At 42.6% G+C, this 16,614-nt stretch overlaps 1 protein-coding gene across 2 annotated transcripts in view; it reads left to right on the top strand.

Annotated features, from left to right (window-relative positions):
• PKD2 (polycystin 2, transient receptor potential cation channel) overlaps positions 1-16,614 on the top strand; it is a 112,268-nt gene that overhangs the window by 26,458 nt on the left and 69,196 nt on the right. For both annotated transcript variants that reach the window (XM_073590812.1, XM_073590822.1), the window contains exon 2: positions 15,879-15,992. In XM_073590812.1, the coding sequence (XP_073446913.1) occupies positions 15,879-15,992 (114 nt within the window). The remainder of the gene's footprint in view (positions 1-15,878; positions 15,993-16,614) is intronic.

Here is a 16,614-nt window from a genome sequence, read left to right on the forward strand (position 1 = left end):
GGATTATGGACAGCAGAGAGGTGACGTCTGGGCCAGAGAGGTAGATCTGGGTGTCATCAGCATAAAGGTGGTAGTGGAATCCGTGGGACTTTATGAGTTGCCCCAGACCAAGTGTATAGCTAGAGAAGAGTATGGGTCCTAAAACAGAGCCTTGGGGGACTCCAACAGAGAGAGGATGGGAGGAGGAGGAGGTGGTGTGAGAGTGGGAGACGCTGAATGTGCGATTGGAAAGGTATGAGGAGATCCAGGATAGGGAAAGGCCTTTGATGCCAAAGGAGGAGAGGATCTGTAGTAGGAGGCAGTGGTCAACTGTGTCAAATGCAGAGGACAGGTCTAGAAGCAGGAGTATAGAGTATTGTCCGTTTGATTTGGCTGTAAGTAGGTCATTAGTAATTTTGGTCAGGGCTGTCTCAGTGGAGTGATGGGGGCGGAAACCAGATTGTAGATTGTCAAAGTGCAAGTTAGATGATAGGTGGGAGGAAAGTTCAGCATGGACGTGCTGTTCCAGGAGTTTGGAAGCGAATGGGAGCAACGATATTGGGCGATAGCTGGACATAGCAGTTGGGTCGAGGGTTGGCTTTTTAAGGGTAGGCGTGATTGTGGCATGTTTGAAAGCAGAAGGGAAGGTACCGGACGTTAGTGACAGGGCTGTGGAGTCGGAGTCGTGGAGTCAGAGTTAGTTTTGGTTGGAGTCGGTAGAAATGTACCGACTCCAGCTTTAAAAAAAAAAAATGTATTAATATTTCATAATTGAACTTTCATATGAATTTTATAAATGTTACTCAAATATATATGTTCTATCAAACTATGAACAACAGTGATAAGCAGTTCTGCTGGAGATAGACATTTCTTACTTCTTGTGTGTCACTGTTCTCCACTGCCCTTATCTAATCTTATACTTGGTTAACCTCATGCTGCCCCAACCCCCCTACTTACAATGTATGAAACTGAAAGTGAAAATGTGTTGCAAATTCTTAGTAGTAAAGCTCCTCCTCTAGACTAGATCATGCTAGGTGTGCGTCTTCCAAGCATCTCACAGCTGCCTGCTACTCAGAAGAGGAAGACTGTAAGAAGTATTATCCTTTCAACAAACTTTGCATCAGTTAACTGTGAGTACATGAGGAATAATAACAGTATTACTGACCACTATATCAGTTGTACGACCTGGCAATAATTTTGTACAATTGTTTTTAGGAAAAACAATTGTCATTTGGATTGTGAATGCAGAATTAAAAACCTGAGAATGTCAAAGAAGCATCACATTAAATCAGCTGTATTTGAACATTTCACCATCACTCAAGATAGAAAACATTATGTCTGTCAGTGTATGACAAATGATCCAGACGAAAACAAATGCTGTGAAGCCAAGATGAGTGCATATTCAGGCAAAGATAAAAATGCTCCTACCAGAGCTTCTAATCTAAAGAGACATTTACAGCACTTTCATCCAGAAGTACTGAAAGCAGTGGATGAGAAAGACTGCATCCAAACCAATGAACCAGTGCCCAGCTCTTCCAGCCAAACAAAGGAGCAGAGAACTTTGCAGCCATCAGTTGCAAGATATTTTGTCAGTGACAAAGTTACTGTGACAATGACAGTAGATACATTTAAAAAACAGATCATAGAGCTTGTTGTAAAGGATAGTGTGCCTATTTCATTATTTTCACGACCAGCTTTTATGTGTCTGAATGGGGAAATGGCCCGCAAGCTTGGTGTTTCTCTGGAGAGAGAGAGTATTAGAAAATTAGTAATCGAAGAAGCTTTTAAACAAAAGGAAGAACTTAAAAAAAACTCTCAAGGGACGCTTTCTGTTTCTTAAAATGGATGCCTGCACACGTCACAGAGTGAACTATTTTGCCATCAATGTCCGATTTGTTTGTGACAAAAATGAAATAGTTACCAAGACATTGGCAGTAAAAGACACCAAAGCTCATCACACCCAGCGTCGGACTGGCCCACCGGAGAACCGCAGGATTCTCCAGTGGGCCCTGGCATCTGGTGGGCCCTGGCACCTGCTGGCATACAGGGCCAGCAGTTGCCTAGGGCCCCCGCTGCTCCAGGGGCCCCCAGCCAGTGGTGTGTCGCACACCATGCAGCTGCTATGGGGGCCCCTGCCAGCGGAGCAGTAGCGGGTGTCAGGAGGCAGGAGCCCCTGTCCCCGCTGCTAAAGAGAAATGAATATTCACTGCGAAGCAGTGAATATCATTTCAGGTCTCCACCCCCAGAGGCCCCGCCCCCAGCCCAGTAAGCTGCTCTGCATCAGGGCCGGCGCCACCCTCAGTCCTCTCTGCTCCTGGCTCACAGCCAGTGCGCGATGACGTCACTACATCGCGCACCCGCTGTGTGTCTGGCAGAGGGGGCAGCTCCTGACACTGAAGCCGGAATCAGCGTGGGAGCGAGGAGGAGAGGTGAGTATTGTGTTTTGGTTTTTTTTTATATCTCTCTCGCTCTCTCTATCTGTCTCTATCTATCTCTCTATATATCTCTATATATCTCTCTCTCTATCTCTCTTATATCTATCTTTCTATATCTATTATCTATATCTATCTCTATATCTATCTCTATCTATTATCTATATCTATCTATTTCTATATCTATCTCTATCGCTCTATCTTTATATCTATCTTTCTATCTCTACATCTATCTATCTATCTATCTATCTATCTCTATATCTTTCTATATATATATCTCTATATCTATCTATTATGTCTATCTATCTCTATATCTATCTATCTTACTCTATCTCTATATCTATTATCTCTATATTTATTATCTATCTAGCTACCATCTATATCTATCTATCTTTATCTATATATATATCTCTATCTAATATCTATATCTATCTCTATACCTATCTATCTATTTATCCGTTATCTATCTCTATATCTTTTCTCTGTATCTATCTATCTCTATATCTATATCTCTCGCTATCTATCGCTCTATCTCTATATCTATATCTATCTCTATATCTATCTTTATATCTATATCTATATATCTATCTCTATATCTATCTCTATATCTATATCTATTTCTCTCTATATCTATCTCTATAGCTATCTATCTATATATCTCTATCTATCTCTATATCTATCTCTCTGTATATCTATCTATCTATCTTTCTATCTCTATATCTATATATCTATCTATCTTTCTCTATCTATTTATCTCTATATCTTTTCTCTGTATCTATCTCTCTCTATATCTATATCTATCTATCTCTATATATATCTATTATCTCTATATCTATATCCATTTCTCTCTATATCTCTCTCTATATCTATTTATCTCTATCTCTATATCTATCTGTATATCTATCTATCTTTCTATCTCTATATCTATCTCTATATCTATCTATCTTTATCTATCTATTTATCTCTATCTATTATATATATCTATCTCTATCTATCGCTCTATCTCTATATCTATCTTTCTATCTCTACATCTATCTCTATATCTATCTTTCTATCTATCTCTATATCTATCTATATCTATCTATATCTATTATGTCTATCTATCTAGCTATCTCTATTATCTATATCTACCTATCTCTATATCTTTCTATCTTACTCTATCTCTATATCTATCTGTTATCTCTATATTTATTATCTATCTTTATCTATCTATCTCTATCTATTATCTATATCTATATCTATCTATCTATTTATCGATCTCTGTATCTATCTCTCTCTATATCTATCTCTCTATCTACCGCTCTCTCTGTCTCTATCTATCTTTATATCTATATCTATCTATCTCTATATCTATCTCTTATCTTTATATCTATATCTATCTCTATATCTATCTATTATCTCTATATCTATCTATCTCTGTATCTATCTCTATATCTATATCTGTTTCTCTCTATATCTATCTCTCTATAGCTATATATATATTATCTCTATATCTATCTATATATTATCTCTATATCTATCTATCTCTATATCTATCTATCTCTATATCTATCTATCTCTATATCTATCTATCTCTATATCTATCTATCTCTATATCTGTTATCTCTATATCCATATCTATCTCTATATCTATCTATCTCTATATCTATCTTTCTATCTAACACTATATCTCTATATCTATCTCTATATCTCATTATCTATCTCTATCTCCATCTCTCTCTCTTTATCTATCTATTGATCTATCCATCTATCTCTATATCTATCTATTATATCTATCTATTATCTCTATTATCTATATCTATCTATCTATCCATCTATCTATCTAGCTATCTCTATCAAGATTCAAGATTCAAAGAAGCTTTATTGGCAGGACTAAATATACATTAGTTTTGCCAAAGCAGGTGTACAGAAGGGGATAGGGACTGTAGGGATGTTGGGAAGGGGCTGTAGGAAAGGTGGATGGGGCAGATCCAGGATGGGGCTATAGAAGTCCATGGCATAGGGAAGGTGGATGGGGGATTGGGGCATATCCAGGGTGGGTGCCATAGAAGTCCATGGCATATCATAGTTCTCTTTCTCGCAGTCTATGGCATTCGCTCACATCTATCTATCTATCTATCTTTCTAACTCTATATCTATCTATCTCTATACATATCTCTATATCTAGCTATTATCTCTATATCTATCTCTATATCTATCTGTCTCTATATCTATCTGTCTCTATATCTATCTATCTCTATATCTATTATCTCTATATATATCTATCTCTATATATATCTCTATATCTATTTTTATTTATAGCCATCTATATATATTTATCTCTATATCTATCTATATATGTCTATATTATTATTATTATTATATCTGTATATCTCTATCTATTATCTATCTCTATCTATATATCTATCTATCTCTATATCTTTCTATCTATAGCTATCTATCTCTATATCTATCTATCTATCCATTATCTATTTTCTATCTATCTCTATATCTATCTACCTATCGATCTATCTATCTATATTTCTTTCTATATCTATCTTTATATCTATCTCTATCTATCTCTATCTATCTCTATGAATCTTTCTATCTATATCTATCCATTATCTACTTTCTATCCATTATCTACTATCTATCTCTATATCTATCTATTTCTACATCTATCTTTCTATCTATATCTATCTAACTCTATATCTATATATCTATATAGCATTATACCCTATGATGGGGCAGCGTTATACCCTATGAGGGGGGCAGCATTATACCCTATGAGGGGGCAGCATTATACCCTATGAGGAGGCAGCATTATACCCTATGAGGAGGGCAGCATTATACCCTATGAGGAGGCAGCATTATACCCTATGAGGAGGGCAGCATTATTCCCTATGAGGGGGGCAGTATTATACCCTATGAGGGGGGCAGTATTATACCCTATGAGGGGGGCAGTATTATACCCTATGAGGGGGTGCATTATACCCTATTAGGGGGTGCATTATACCCTATGAGGGGGTGCATTATTCCCTATGAGGGGGGCAGTATTATACCCTATGAGGGGGGCAGCATTATACCCTATGAGGAGGGCAGCATTATACCCTATGAGGAGGGCAGCATTATACCCTATGAGGGGGCAGCATTATACCCTATGAGGGGGGCAGTATTATACCCTATGAGGGGGGCAGTATTATACCCTATGAGGGGGCAGCATTATTCCCTATGAGGGGGGCAGTATTATACCCTATGAGGGGGGCAGTATTATACCCTATGAGGGGGTGCATTATACCCTATTAGGGGGTGCATTATACCCTATGAGGGGGTGCATTATTCCCTATGAGGGGGGCAGTATTATACCCTATGAGGGGGGCAGTATTATATTCTATGAGATGGCTGCATTATATTCTATGAGATGGCTGCATTATACTATGTGAGGGGGCTGCTTTATATTCTATGAGGGGGCTACCCCAACTCCTGCTACATAATTAAGACATGTACAACCTTATACCCGGATATTAGCGTGTTTTACCGCATAATTGGTGGTCTGGTATTTAACTCTATGCAGCTACATAGTGGGCCCCAAGAATGATTTTCTCTGGTGGGCCCAAGGTGTTCCAGTCCGACGCTGATCACACCAGTGAGTTTCTCCAGGTCTTGGTGGAAAAGGTTCTGCAAGACTATGAACTTAAAAAAGAGCAAGTTCTTTCTGTCGTAACTGACAATGCTTCAAATATGATAAGTACTATTAAGCTAATGAATGAGAGTAATGATGGTGACCAGCAGCTAGAAGAACATTCTGGGTCCACAGACACAGAAATGTTTGAAATAGAGGAACACAGTATTGTAACTGAGGAGCAAACTGAAGTTGCTTCAGATGAACAGCAACATGATAGTTTAGATGATCTTGTTGAAACTGTGTCAATATGTTCTTTCATTCATCACATGCGCTGTGTTGTGCATACGCTACAGCTGGCTATAAGAGACAGTCTGCAAGAAGGACATGCTGCTGCACTGATTGGCAAGGTGAGAAAATTGGCTACTGTTGCCAGAACCCCTAAAGTTGACTCAATTTTGAAGAGATGTGCTGGAAAAAGGGCAATTATTGATCAAGCCACACGATGGGGCAGTACTTACTTAATGATTCAGCGCTTGGTTGAACTGAAAACCTTTCTTGTAGACATGGCTAACCCTCAACTGACGCTAAATGAAAGTCAGTGGAATCAGGTGACTGAGCTGGAAAAATTGCTAGAGCACCCATTTACAGTGACTAAAAAATTACAAGCAGAGGACTTAACTCCAGGTATTTTCTTAAAGGAGTGGAAGAACCTGATGTTTCGCCTGTCCCAAAGAGGAGGGTTAATTGCAAGTGGCATTGCTACATCAATGAAACAGAGAGAGGAGCTACTATTACAAAATAACATTCTTTTGGCAGCTGTTTATGTAGACCCAATGCATCGGATTCTTCTAGATGATCAACAGCTAAGTAAAGGAAAAGAAGCTCTGTTTGAAATAGCAGTAAGGATGAAAGGGTTGCAGAACAGTCAGGAGGAACAAGAAGAATTTGGTCGTCCTGCCACATCTTCACCCTTATCATCAACTGATGAAGAATTTAATTTCGAAAAATATTTGGATCACAAGGACCGTGCAAAGCGTTCCCGCATAGAAGAAGAGTCATCCCCATCAAGGAAAATAGCCAGTACATTTCAGCAGAATTTTTCATGTGCACTAAAAGAAATTGAGAAATTTGACCGTTCATCAAAAATAACAGTGCAACAAGCGATTTCTCTGTATCCTGACATTGTCAGAGATGTTGCCCGAGTGGTTACTGCTTTGCCACCAACACAAGTTAGTGTAGAGAGGTTGTTCTCTGCTCTCAAAATAATTAGATCAGATTTGAGGGCATCCACGAAGGAGGATCTGACAGAGGCAATACTTTTTCTGAGGACAAATTTATAGATTTCTTCTTATTAACTGCATAAAAGTGTTTATTGCATATTTACTTACAGTTTATAAAAGTTTATAAAAGTTATTTGCTATATTCTAATTGTATTCTAATAAATGTAGTTTTTGCTCTAAGTGGTCTGATTACTTATATGATGGTGAGAAACTGAATAAGCACGATGTTTAATATTTTACAACAGTAAATTTGTTGTTATGAATTGGCCATTTATGAAGGAGTCGGAGCCGGAGCCTGATAAAATCCAGGAGTCGGAGTCGCAACTGTGGCTTACCGACTCCACAGCCCTGGTTAGTGATAGGTTGAAGAGGTGGGTTAGGGATGGGATAAGTGTGGTGGTGAGGTTGGAGAGGAGGTGGGATGGGATGGGGTCAAGTGCACAGGTTGTGAGGTGCAATTTGGAGAAGAGACGACTAAGCTCCTCTTCAGTGATGTTGGAGAGTGAGGTTATGGGGTTTGGGCATTGGTCTGGCATACAAAGGGGTTGTGGTGGTTGAGTGATGAAGACTTGCCTTGTTTGGTCAATCTTGTTTTTGAAGTGTGTGGCAAAGTCCTCGGCAGAGATGAGGGAGGTTGGAGGAGGTAGTGGTGGGCGGAGGAGGGAGTTAAAAGTTTTGAATAGCTGTTTGGGGTTGTAAGATAGGGAAGATACGACGGTTATGAAGTAGGCCTGTTTAGCAGAGGTGAGGGCAGATTTGAAATCGAGTGTTGCCTGTGTGAATGTGGTGAAGTCATCTTGCGAATTTGTTTTCTTCCAGCGCCGCTCTGCAATTCTGGACACCTGCCGGAGCTTTTTAGTGGTGTTGTTGTGCCAGGGTTGTCTGTTGATACGTTGCATTCTGCCATGAACGAGAGGGGCAACCGCGTCAATAGCTGATGCGAGAGTGGCATTGTAGAAAGCAGTGGCACTGTCTGTGTCATGGAGTGAGGATATGGATGCCAGTGGTAGAATAGAGTCAGAGAGCGCGTGGGTGTCTAGGTGCGCAAGGTTTCTGCGGGGGGTGCGCATGTTGCTGGACCTGGGTGCCTGGTGAGGAGGACAGGGATGAGAAAGTGAGTAGATGGTGGTCAGATAGAGGGAGAGGGGAGGTGGTGAAGTTAGAAAAAGAGCAGAGACGGGTGAAGACCAGGTCTAATGTGTGTCCGTCTGTGTGGGTGGCTGAGGAGGACCACTGAGTAAGTCCAAAGGATGAAGTAAGGGACAGGAGTTTGGAGGCTGCTGACTGAAGGGTATCAGTGGGGATGTTGAAGTCACCCATGATGATAGTGGGGGTGTCAGTTGAAAGAAAATGAAGAAGCCAGGTAGAGAATTGGTCAGTTAAGACAGTGGTCGGGCCTGGAGGTCGGTATATGACAGCCACTTGGAGGTTGGAGGGAGAGTAGATGCGGACAGAGTGGACTTCAAAAGAGGGGAGGATTAGGGAGGGAAGAGGTGGGATTGGGTTGAAGGTACAGTTGGAAGAAAGGAGAAGACCCACTCCTCCACCGTGTCTGTTGCCAGGGCGAGGAGTGTGGGTGAAGTGGAGGCCGCCGTAACACAGCGCAGCAGGGGAGGCGGTGTCAGAGGATGTCAGCCATGTTTCTGTGAGGCCGAGGAAGACAAGATTGCAAGAGAGAAAGAAGTCATGAATCACATGGAGCTTATTGCAGATGGAGTGGGCATTCCAAAGTGCTCCCGAGAGAGGGAGCAGGGGGTTGGGTGTCAATGGTACAGGTTTTAAGTTGGAAAGATTGCGGTAGTTTTTATTAGATAGGGAGCGGTAGGAAGGGGTAGTAATGGGGGGTATGAGCTGTGGGGGTCCAGGATTGGGAGATATGTCACCAGCAGTGAGGAGAAGCATAGAAAGTGAGAGCAGATGGGAGGAGAGTGGGCAGCTTGTTTTATGTTTCATTCGGACAGATTTGAGATTGAGTAGCAGTTCAGCAGAGGAGGTCAGGTGGGGAGGGAAGGGGAGATGATTATTTGGTTAGAGGGTGTTGGGGTTTGGGGATAGCGAAGGAGAGTGAGGATTAAAGGAGCAAACAATGTGAGGGTATATGTAAACATGGTGAAGAATTAAGATAGGTTAAGAAAAGCTAAGTCCAAGTAATAAGAATGGCTTACTCAGCAGACATACCCAAACGAGACAGGTACATAGTGTGGGGTCCTGATTCCTGCCGAGACTAACTGCCGTAGTAATAACTGCATCTTCAGATACTTATGCTGCAGGGAGACACACGTGCCCCCCTAGGCGGCATCTGAATATATAGGACTGAGTAGAGGATCAGGTGAGAGGGATTGTGGGAACTGATTTGGAATAAATTACCAATTGCCTAGCACACCAGGGGAGGTTAGACAATCAAAGGCATAGGGCCTGGCTACATCCATATGCTAGTAACACCTTACACCTGATAACATCTCTTCTGGCCCCAACATGGCTGTACAGCAGTAAGTTTTGAGTTCAATGCAACAAATGAATTTAGCAAACATTCAGTAGGCACTGTTATATACCATTAAATGAAAGGTTGCACTAGATGACAGCAAGCAGGGATTGTAGCAGGAGCAAAGATTGTACCTGTGTGAAGAGAGGAGAGGAGCTTGATGTTAATTATCGGCCGTAGTAATAACTGCATCTTCAGATACTTATGCTGCAGGGAGACACACGGTATGGGTATATTGGGCAGATGAGATGGGGATACTGGGCTCTTGGTGTGGGTATATTGGGCCGATGAGATGTGTATACTGGGCTGTTGGTATATTGGTCAGATGAGATGTGGATACTGGGCTGTTGGTATGGGTATATTGGGAAGATGAGATGGGGATACTGGGCTCTTGGTGTGGTTATATTGGGCCGATGAGATGTGGATACTGGGCTGTTGGTATGGGTGTATTGGGAAGATGAGATGTGGATACTGGGCTGTTGGTATGGGTATATTGGGCAGATGAGATGGGGATTATGGGCTCTTGGTATTTATATATTGGGCCGATGAGATGTGGATACTGGGCTCTTGGTGTGGGTATATTGGGCCGATGAGATGTGGATACTGGGCTTTTGGTATGGGTATATTGGGCCGATGAGATGTGGATACTGGGCTGTTGGTATGGGTATATTGGGCAGATGAGATGTGGATACTGGGCTGTTGGTATGGGTATATTGGGCAGATGAGATGTGGATACTGGGCTGTTGGTATGGGTATATTGGGCAGATGAGATGTGGATACTGTGCTGTTGGTATGGGTATATTGGGCAGTTGAGATGTGGATACTGGGCTGTTGGTATGGGTATATTGGGCAGATGAGATGTGGATACTGGGCTGTTTGTATGGGTATATTGGGCCGATCAGATGGGGATACTGGGCTGTTGGTATGGGTATACTAGGCAGATGAGATGTGGATACTGGGCTGTTGGTATGGGTATATTGGGCTTTTGCGATCGGGATACTGGGATGTTGGTGTGGGTATATTGGGCAGATATGTTTGGGATACTGGGCTCTTGGTGTGGGTATATTGGACAGATGAGATGGGGATACTGGGCTGTTGGTGTGGGTATATTGGGCTGATGCGATGTGGATACTGGGCTGTTGGTATGGGTGTACTGGGCAGATGAGATGTGGATACTGGGCTGTTGGTATGGGTGTACTGGGCAGATGAGATGGGGATACTGGGCAGATGAGATGTGGATACTGGGCTGTTGGTATGGGCATTTTGAGCTTTTGCGATTGGGATGCTGGTGTGGGTATATTGGGCAGATGCGTTTGGGATACTGGGCTCTTGGTGTGCGTATATTGGACAGATGAGATGGCGATACTGGGCTGTTTGTATGGGTGTATTGAGCAGATATGCTGGGGATACTGATCATACTGGGCTGTTTCTATGGGCATATTGGGCCGATGAGATGGGGATACTGGGCTGTTGGTGTTGGTATATTGGACAGATGAGATGGTAATCCTGGTCTGTTGGTGTGGGTATACTGGGCTAATGAGATGGGGATACTGGGAAGACAAACCTGAGACCTAAATGTTGAATGCTCCTCTAGATCAGTCCTTAGCTTCACCACAATTGCAATGTGATCATAGGTTATCGCAGCTGTAGTTGCAGACAAATCGCAGATTTTTTTGTCGTGAGTCAATGTACGGGTTACCTGCGTTATTAGTGTTGTAAAATATCCAGCGATGTCCCTGATTTTCCATGAACCTTTACATTATAGTTGGTTATAACCTATGATACAGTAATCATTACTATGGTACAGCACAGTAATATCCAAGTCCTTTCAACTTCTGTTAATTTCACCATATGGAAACGTGCACATGTAACATATTATAGAGTTAGGGCTTGTTCACACACTGCAATTTTATTGCATGCAAAAAAAAAAACGCAGCATTTTACAGTACCAGAAAAATGAATTTTTAAATGGCCCTCACCATGTTCCCCCTTCCCCTGGGAGGCTCTAGTGCATCACCTGGCATGGTGGAACTCTTTCCCTGGCTGCCATATCCCCTAATGAGATGAAATGCGCTGGGAGGCGGTCCCTGGTTGGAATGGCATGAATATCTTTTTTTTTTTTCTTTTTCCTGAATTAGATGTCTGTCCTTATGGTGTTATGTCTTCAGCTCCATGGGAGAATTTTTAAACCATCTTGGAGATCCTGCTCCCTACTGAATGGGTGAGATTGTTCCTGTTGTGTTTTTATATGGATCTTCATTGTCTATGTTGGGCAATGTGAGCTAATTGTTTTCTGTATATTTTTGGCTCTGGCCCCCTTTTGGTTCATTTGGTTCAAGTATGAGTATTTCATTAAAGGGAACCTGACACCTGTTTTGGCTGATATAAGATGTGGCCACTGTCTTTCAGGGCTTATCTACAGCATTCTATAATGCTGTAGATAATCCTCCGGTCCAACCTGAAAGATAAGAAAAATAACCGGCATTGAGCTCCTGCGCAGGCGTACTTATCTGCCCTGTAAGGGTGTGTGCACACGTTGCGGATTTCGCTGCGAATCCGCAACAGATTTGGCCCTGCGGATGGGCTGTTGGTATGGGTATATTGGGCAGATGAGATGGGGATACTGGGCTGTTGGTATGGGTATATTGGGCAGATGAGATGGGGATACTGGGCTGTTGGTATGGGTATATTGGGCAGATGAGATGGGGATACTGGGCTGTTGGTATGGGTATACTGGCCATATGAGATGTGGATACTGGGCTGTTGGTATGGGTATACTGGCCATATGAGATGTGGATACTGGGCTGTTGGTATGGGTATATTGGACTTTTGCGATCGGGATGCTGGGATGTTGGTGTGGGTATATTGGGCAGATGCGTTTGGGATACTGGGCTCTTGGTGTGCATATATTGGACAGATGAGATGGAGATACTCGGCTGTTGGTGTGGGTATATTGGGCCGATGCGATGGGGATACTGGGATGTTTGTGTGGGTTTATTGGGAAGATACGATGGGGATACTGGGCTGTTTGTATGGGTGTAGTGGGCAGATACGCTGGATGCGGTTTACAGTACCATGTAAACCTATGGAAAACCAAATCCGCTGTGCACATGCTGTGGAAAATTCCACACAGATTTGCTGCGGTTTATTTTCTGCAGCATGTCATTTGTTTTTGCGGATCCGCAGCTGCGATTTCCATTCTGGGACCTAAAAAAATATCTCTCTCGTAAAAAAAAAAACAAAAAACACTTTCTCCTACGTCTCCTTGGGGGACACAGGACCTTGGGTGTTATGCTGCTGCCACTAGGAGGACACTAAGCAAATACACAAAAAAGTTAACTCCTCCTCCACAGTATACACAGATACTGGGAGGAGACACAGATTAGATATTAGAAAAAACTTTTGGACAGAGTGATCAATGAGTGGAACAAGCTGCCACGAGAAGTGGTGAGTTTTCCTTCAATGGAAATCTTCAGAGGCTGGACAGTCTTCTGACTGGGATGATTTAGCGAATCCTGCTTTGAGCAGGGGGTTGGACCAGATGGCCCAGGAGGTCCCTTCCTACTCTATGATTCTATACACCCTCTGCTGTCTCTGTCCTGAGCCAGTTCTTGCTTAGGCAAAAAGTGATCACTTTTAACCAGGTAAAAGGAACCTGTCATGTAAAAAAAACACTATTAACCCTTAGATATGAGGTAATCTGCAGGTTAAAGAGGTTTTCCACTACTAGGACAACCCCTTCTTGATCGAAATGTTTGGCCCCAATAACATAATAAAACCTATACTCGCTTCCCATGTCGGTGCCGTTCACATGGTGTTGGCACTTGCTCTCCCCGGGGCTCTCGTGCGGTGTAATGCCTCTCCAGTGCCCAATCAGTGCTGGCGTAACTGTCTTCACCTTCGTGTATTTTGAACATGAAGAGTAAGTCCGGGCTGCAGCTGATCTGACTTCCTTTTCATGCCAGTGATGCCAGCTCTGATTGGGCGTTGGGGTCATAACATCACACAAGAGCCCTGGGGAGAGCAATTGCCGACACCGCGTGAACAGCGCTTGCACGGGAGGGGAGTATATAGGCGCTATGTTATCGGGGCCAAGTGTGGGGTATGAGAAGGAGTTGTCCACATAGTGGACAGCTTCTTTAATGGCATTCTGAAACTGCCTGGCGCCGACACTGAGAACCGTGCTGCCGGCTGTATCTGTCAATCCCATGGGCAGTGACCGAAGTGACGGGTGAACATATGCAATAGCAGTTTATTCACTTTGGGCGCTATTTTAAAAATGACCTGACCTTTACTCACTCTGTCTAGTTCCAGTGATAATTCTCTACCACTGCTTCTGTTAGTGTCTGCAGTGCTGATGTCACGTCAGCGGCACTGCAGCCAATCGGTGAGCTCAGCTGCACATGCCATTCTCTTTGCCAGAGCCACTGAAATCAGTTATTGACGGCAGCAGTCACCATGTTGCCAGCACTGTGGGCAATGACAGACACCAGGAGTGGCGCCGGAGCCTCAGCGCTGGTTGTGGGGAGGGTGAGGAAAGAACAATTTAAATAAAAGCAAACTGCAGCTGTGGGAGAAAGGGTTTTCTGAATCCGGAAGAACTTACTGTAGCAGTGGTATACGGATGCATTTACTGTAGCGTCCAGTTTGTCCTGGAGCTTCAAGTGTCTTTTCTAACAGTTACACAGAATTTCCACCTCCCTCAGTATCATGGCTGGCAGTGAGGGCGTGCAGTTTTTTCCATTATGTCCTCACATTCCATAAAACCGGCCAAGAATTCTTCGTAGTGTCTGACTTATATGGCAGCTGCCTGTAGGTGTCGCCGGAGAGCCAGTGGTCTTCATATTCATTTCTGGTGATTCTCAGGATCTGACATGGCGCAGTGGCCTGCAGATCTATTGTCAGAAGTTTCACCAATGGTTAGAAAAGGAGGGTTTGTGACCACCAGCCCCCCGGGAAGCTTCTCACCACTTTTAGCTTTAATCAGTCGGACTTGCTATGTTGCCTCTTGCAGCCCCCGATGACATCTGACTGGCACGTATTGCAATGAATGTCCTCCAACTCGTATTTTCCATAAGTAGTGTCTGCACATGCGTGATGACACATTACGGCCTGCTGCTGCCGGGGCATGCTGAGAGTTGTAGTTGCACTATAATTGGGGTATGTTCACACTTGGCGTTTTACTCGCGTTTTTACGTGCTTCTTTGATGGTTTTTACTTCCATTTTTAGAATGCTTGAAGAACACTGCAAAAACATTGAAAATATTAACGTTCTGAAGAATTCAAATAATAATCCGGCATCTCTAAAACTGCAAGGGGGAAAAAAACCTGGCATTTACGAAACCATCTTTGCTGCTTCTCTTTCTCATGTTCAGTACAATGGAGCATGGCCACCCATCTGCAGCCCCCAATCTACTGCAGGCGTGGACACTGGACCCCTGGTGTCTAGGTAGACCCTTGTATAGTACCTGTCTATGGAAGTAGCAAGTGTTCAGTCTCTGGAGAGAAGGTGTGAGGAGCCTTGAAGACCTGTCCTGTACGCAGCGATCCGGAGATCAGCTCTTGGGCTAAGAGTTAACTCCATGTAGTTTTTAGGTTGTGCGGATTTTGATGAAAAATCTGCAGGTAAATCCGCAGGACAAAAGTCCTGCGGTTTATCTGCGGATTGGGCTTCGGTTTTGCCCTGCGGTTTCACACCTCATGTGAAACCGCAGCAAAATCCGCACAAAGAATTGACATGCTGCGGATTGTAACCTGCAGCATGTGCACAGCGTTTTTTATTTCCATAGGAAATAAAGGTACTGTACAACGCAGCACAATCCGCAGCATGTGCACATACCCTAAATTAGTGGTCAGTGGCAAAAGTTCAAGGTTTCTAATTTTTTTAATATATGGTAATATAGATAGATATTTGGAAAATAAAAAAAAATCCATTTAATGTAAAAACCTAATTCAAACAATAGGTCATTTCTGTTGAAACATTTATTTTAAGTTGGCACAAGAAAAAAAAAAATATTTTGTTATACTTTCCCTTTTGTTTGGGTTTTTTATGCGCTTTTTTTTCTTTTTTGGTCCTTATCTATTTTTCTGCTTTTCTACAGGTCTTTGGGGCACAAGATACACAGCAGACCGAATAACTACAAGGGAAAAATACTTAAAAACCATCCTCCGAGAGCTGGTTACTTACGTAGCGTTTCTATTCCTGTTATGCGTTTGTAAGTGTTTAGGATTTTCTTCCATTATTGAAGTGTTATCATATTCTGTGCAATCAAGAGCATCCATGCCGCACCTGACCAATGATCTTCAGACAACCCACTTTAATGTTTGATTTCAGACCGGGGAAAATGCAGATTTAGTTGGGCAGAGTTTGCCACTTTAGATGGCTCCTGCCTCCTTTCCCATGATTTTTATCAAAACATAGGGAATCCTAAAAGTCCAGTTGCTCCCAGATGGGCCTTGTGTGGTACAGCACACCCTCATTATTTCATTTCTGTCCAAAGTCTACTGCTGTCGACTTAGCAGGGAAGACCTTTTCTTCCAGAGTTCGGCACAATGGTGGAAACCACATTGCAAAGATCTCTTTTTTTTTTTTTAAACTAAATTTTTGTTCAACTTTTACAAATTTTAACAAATGAAATTAATTCCAGATTAACATTTACATCCAGAGGCACAAAAAATAAAGGAAATTACATAGACCGGGCAATGCGGAGGGCAATATGAGGAAAATCACCCCCAAATTTTATAATGTTGTTGTTGTTATTATATAGCGCCATTAACCCCTTAGCGACAGAGCCAGTTTGCAGCTTAATGACCAGGCCAATTTTTACAATTCTGACC

Source organism: Dendrobates tinctorius, unplaced genomic scaffold (assembly GCF_039654945.1).
Source record: "Dendrobates tinctorius isolate UK_male_01 unplaced genomic scaffold, ASM3965494v1 ptg000011l, whole genome shotgun sequence".
In the NCBI taxonomy this organism is placed as follows: domain Eukaryota; kingdom Metazoa; phylum Chordata; class Amphibia; order Anura; family Dendrobatidae; genus Dendrobates; species Dendrobates tinctorius.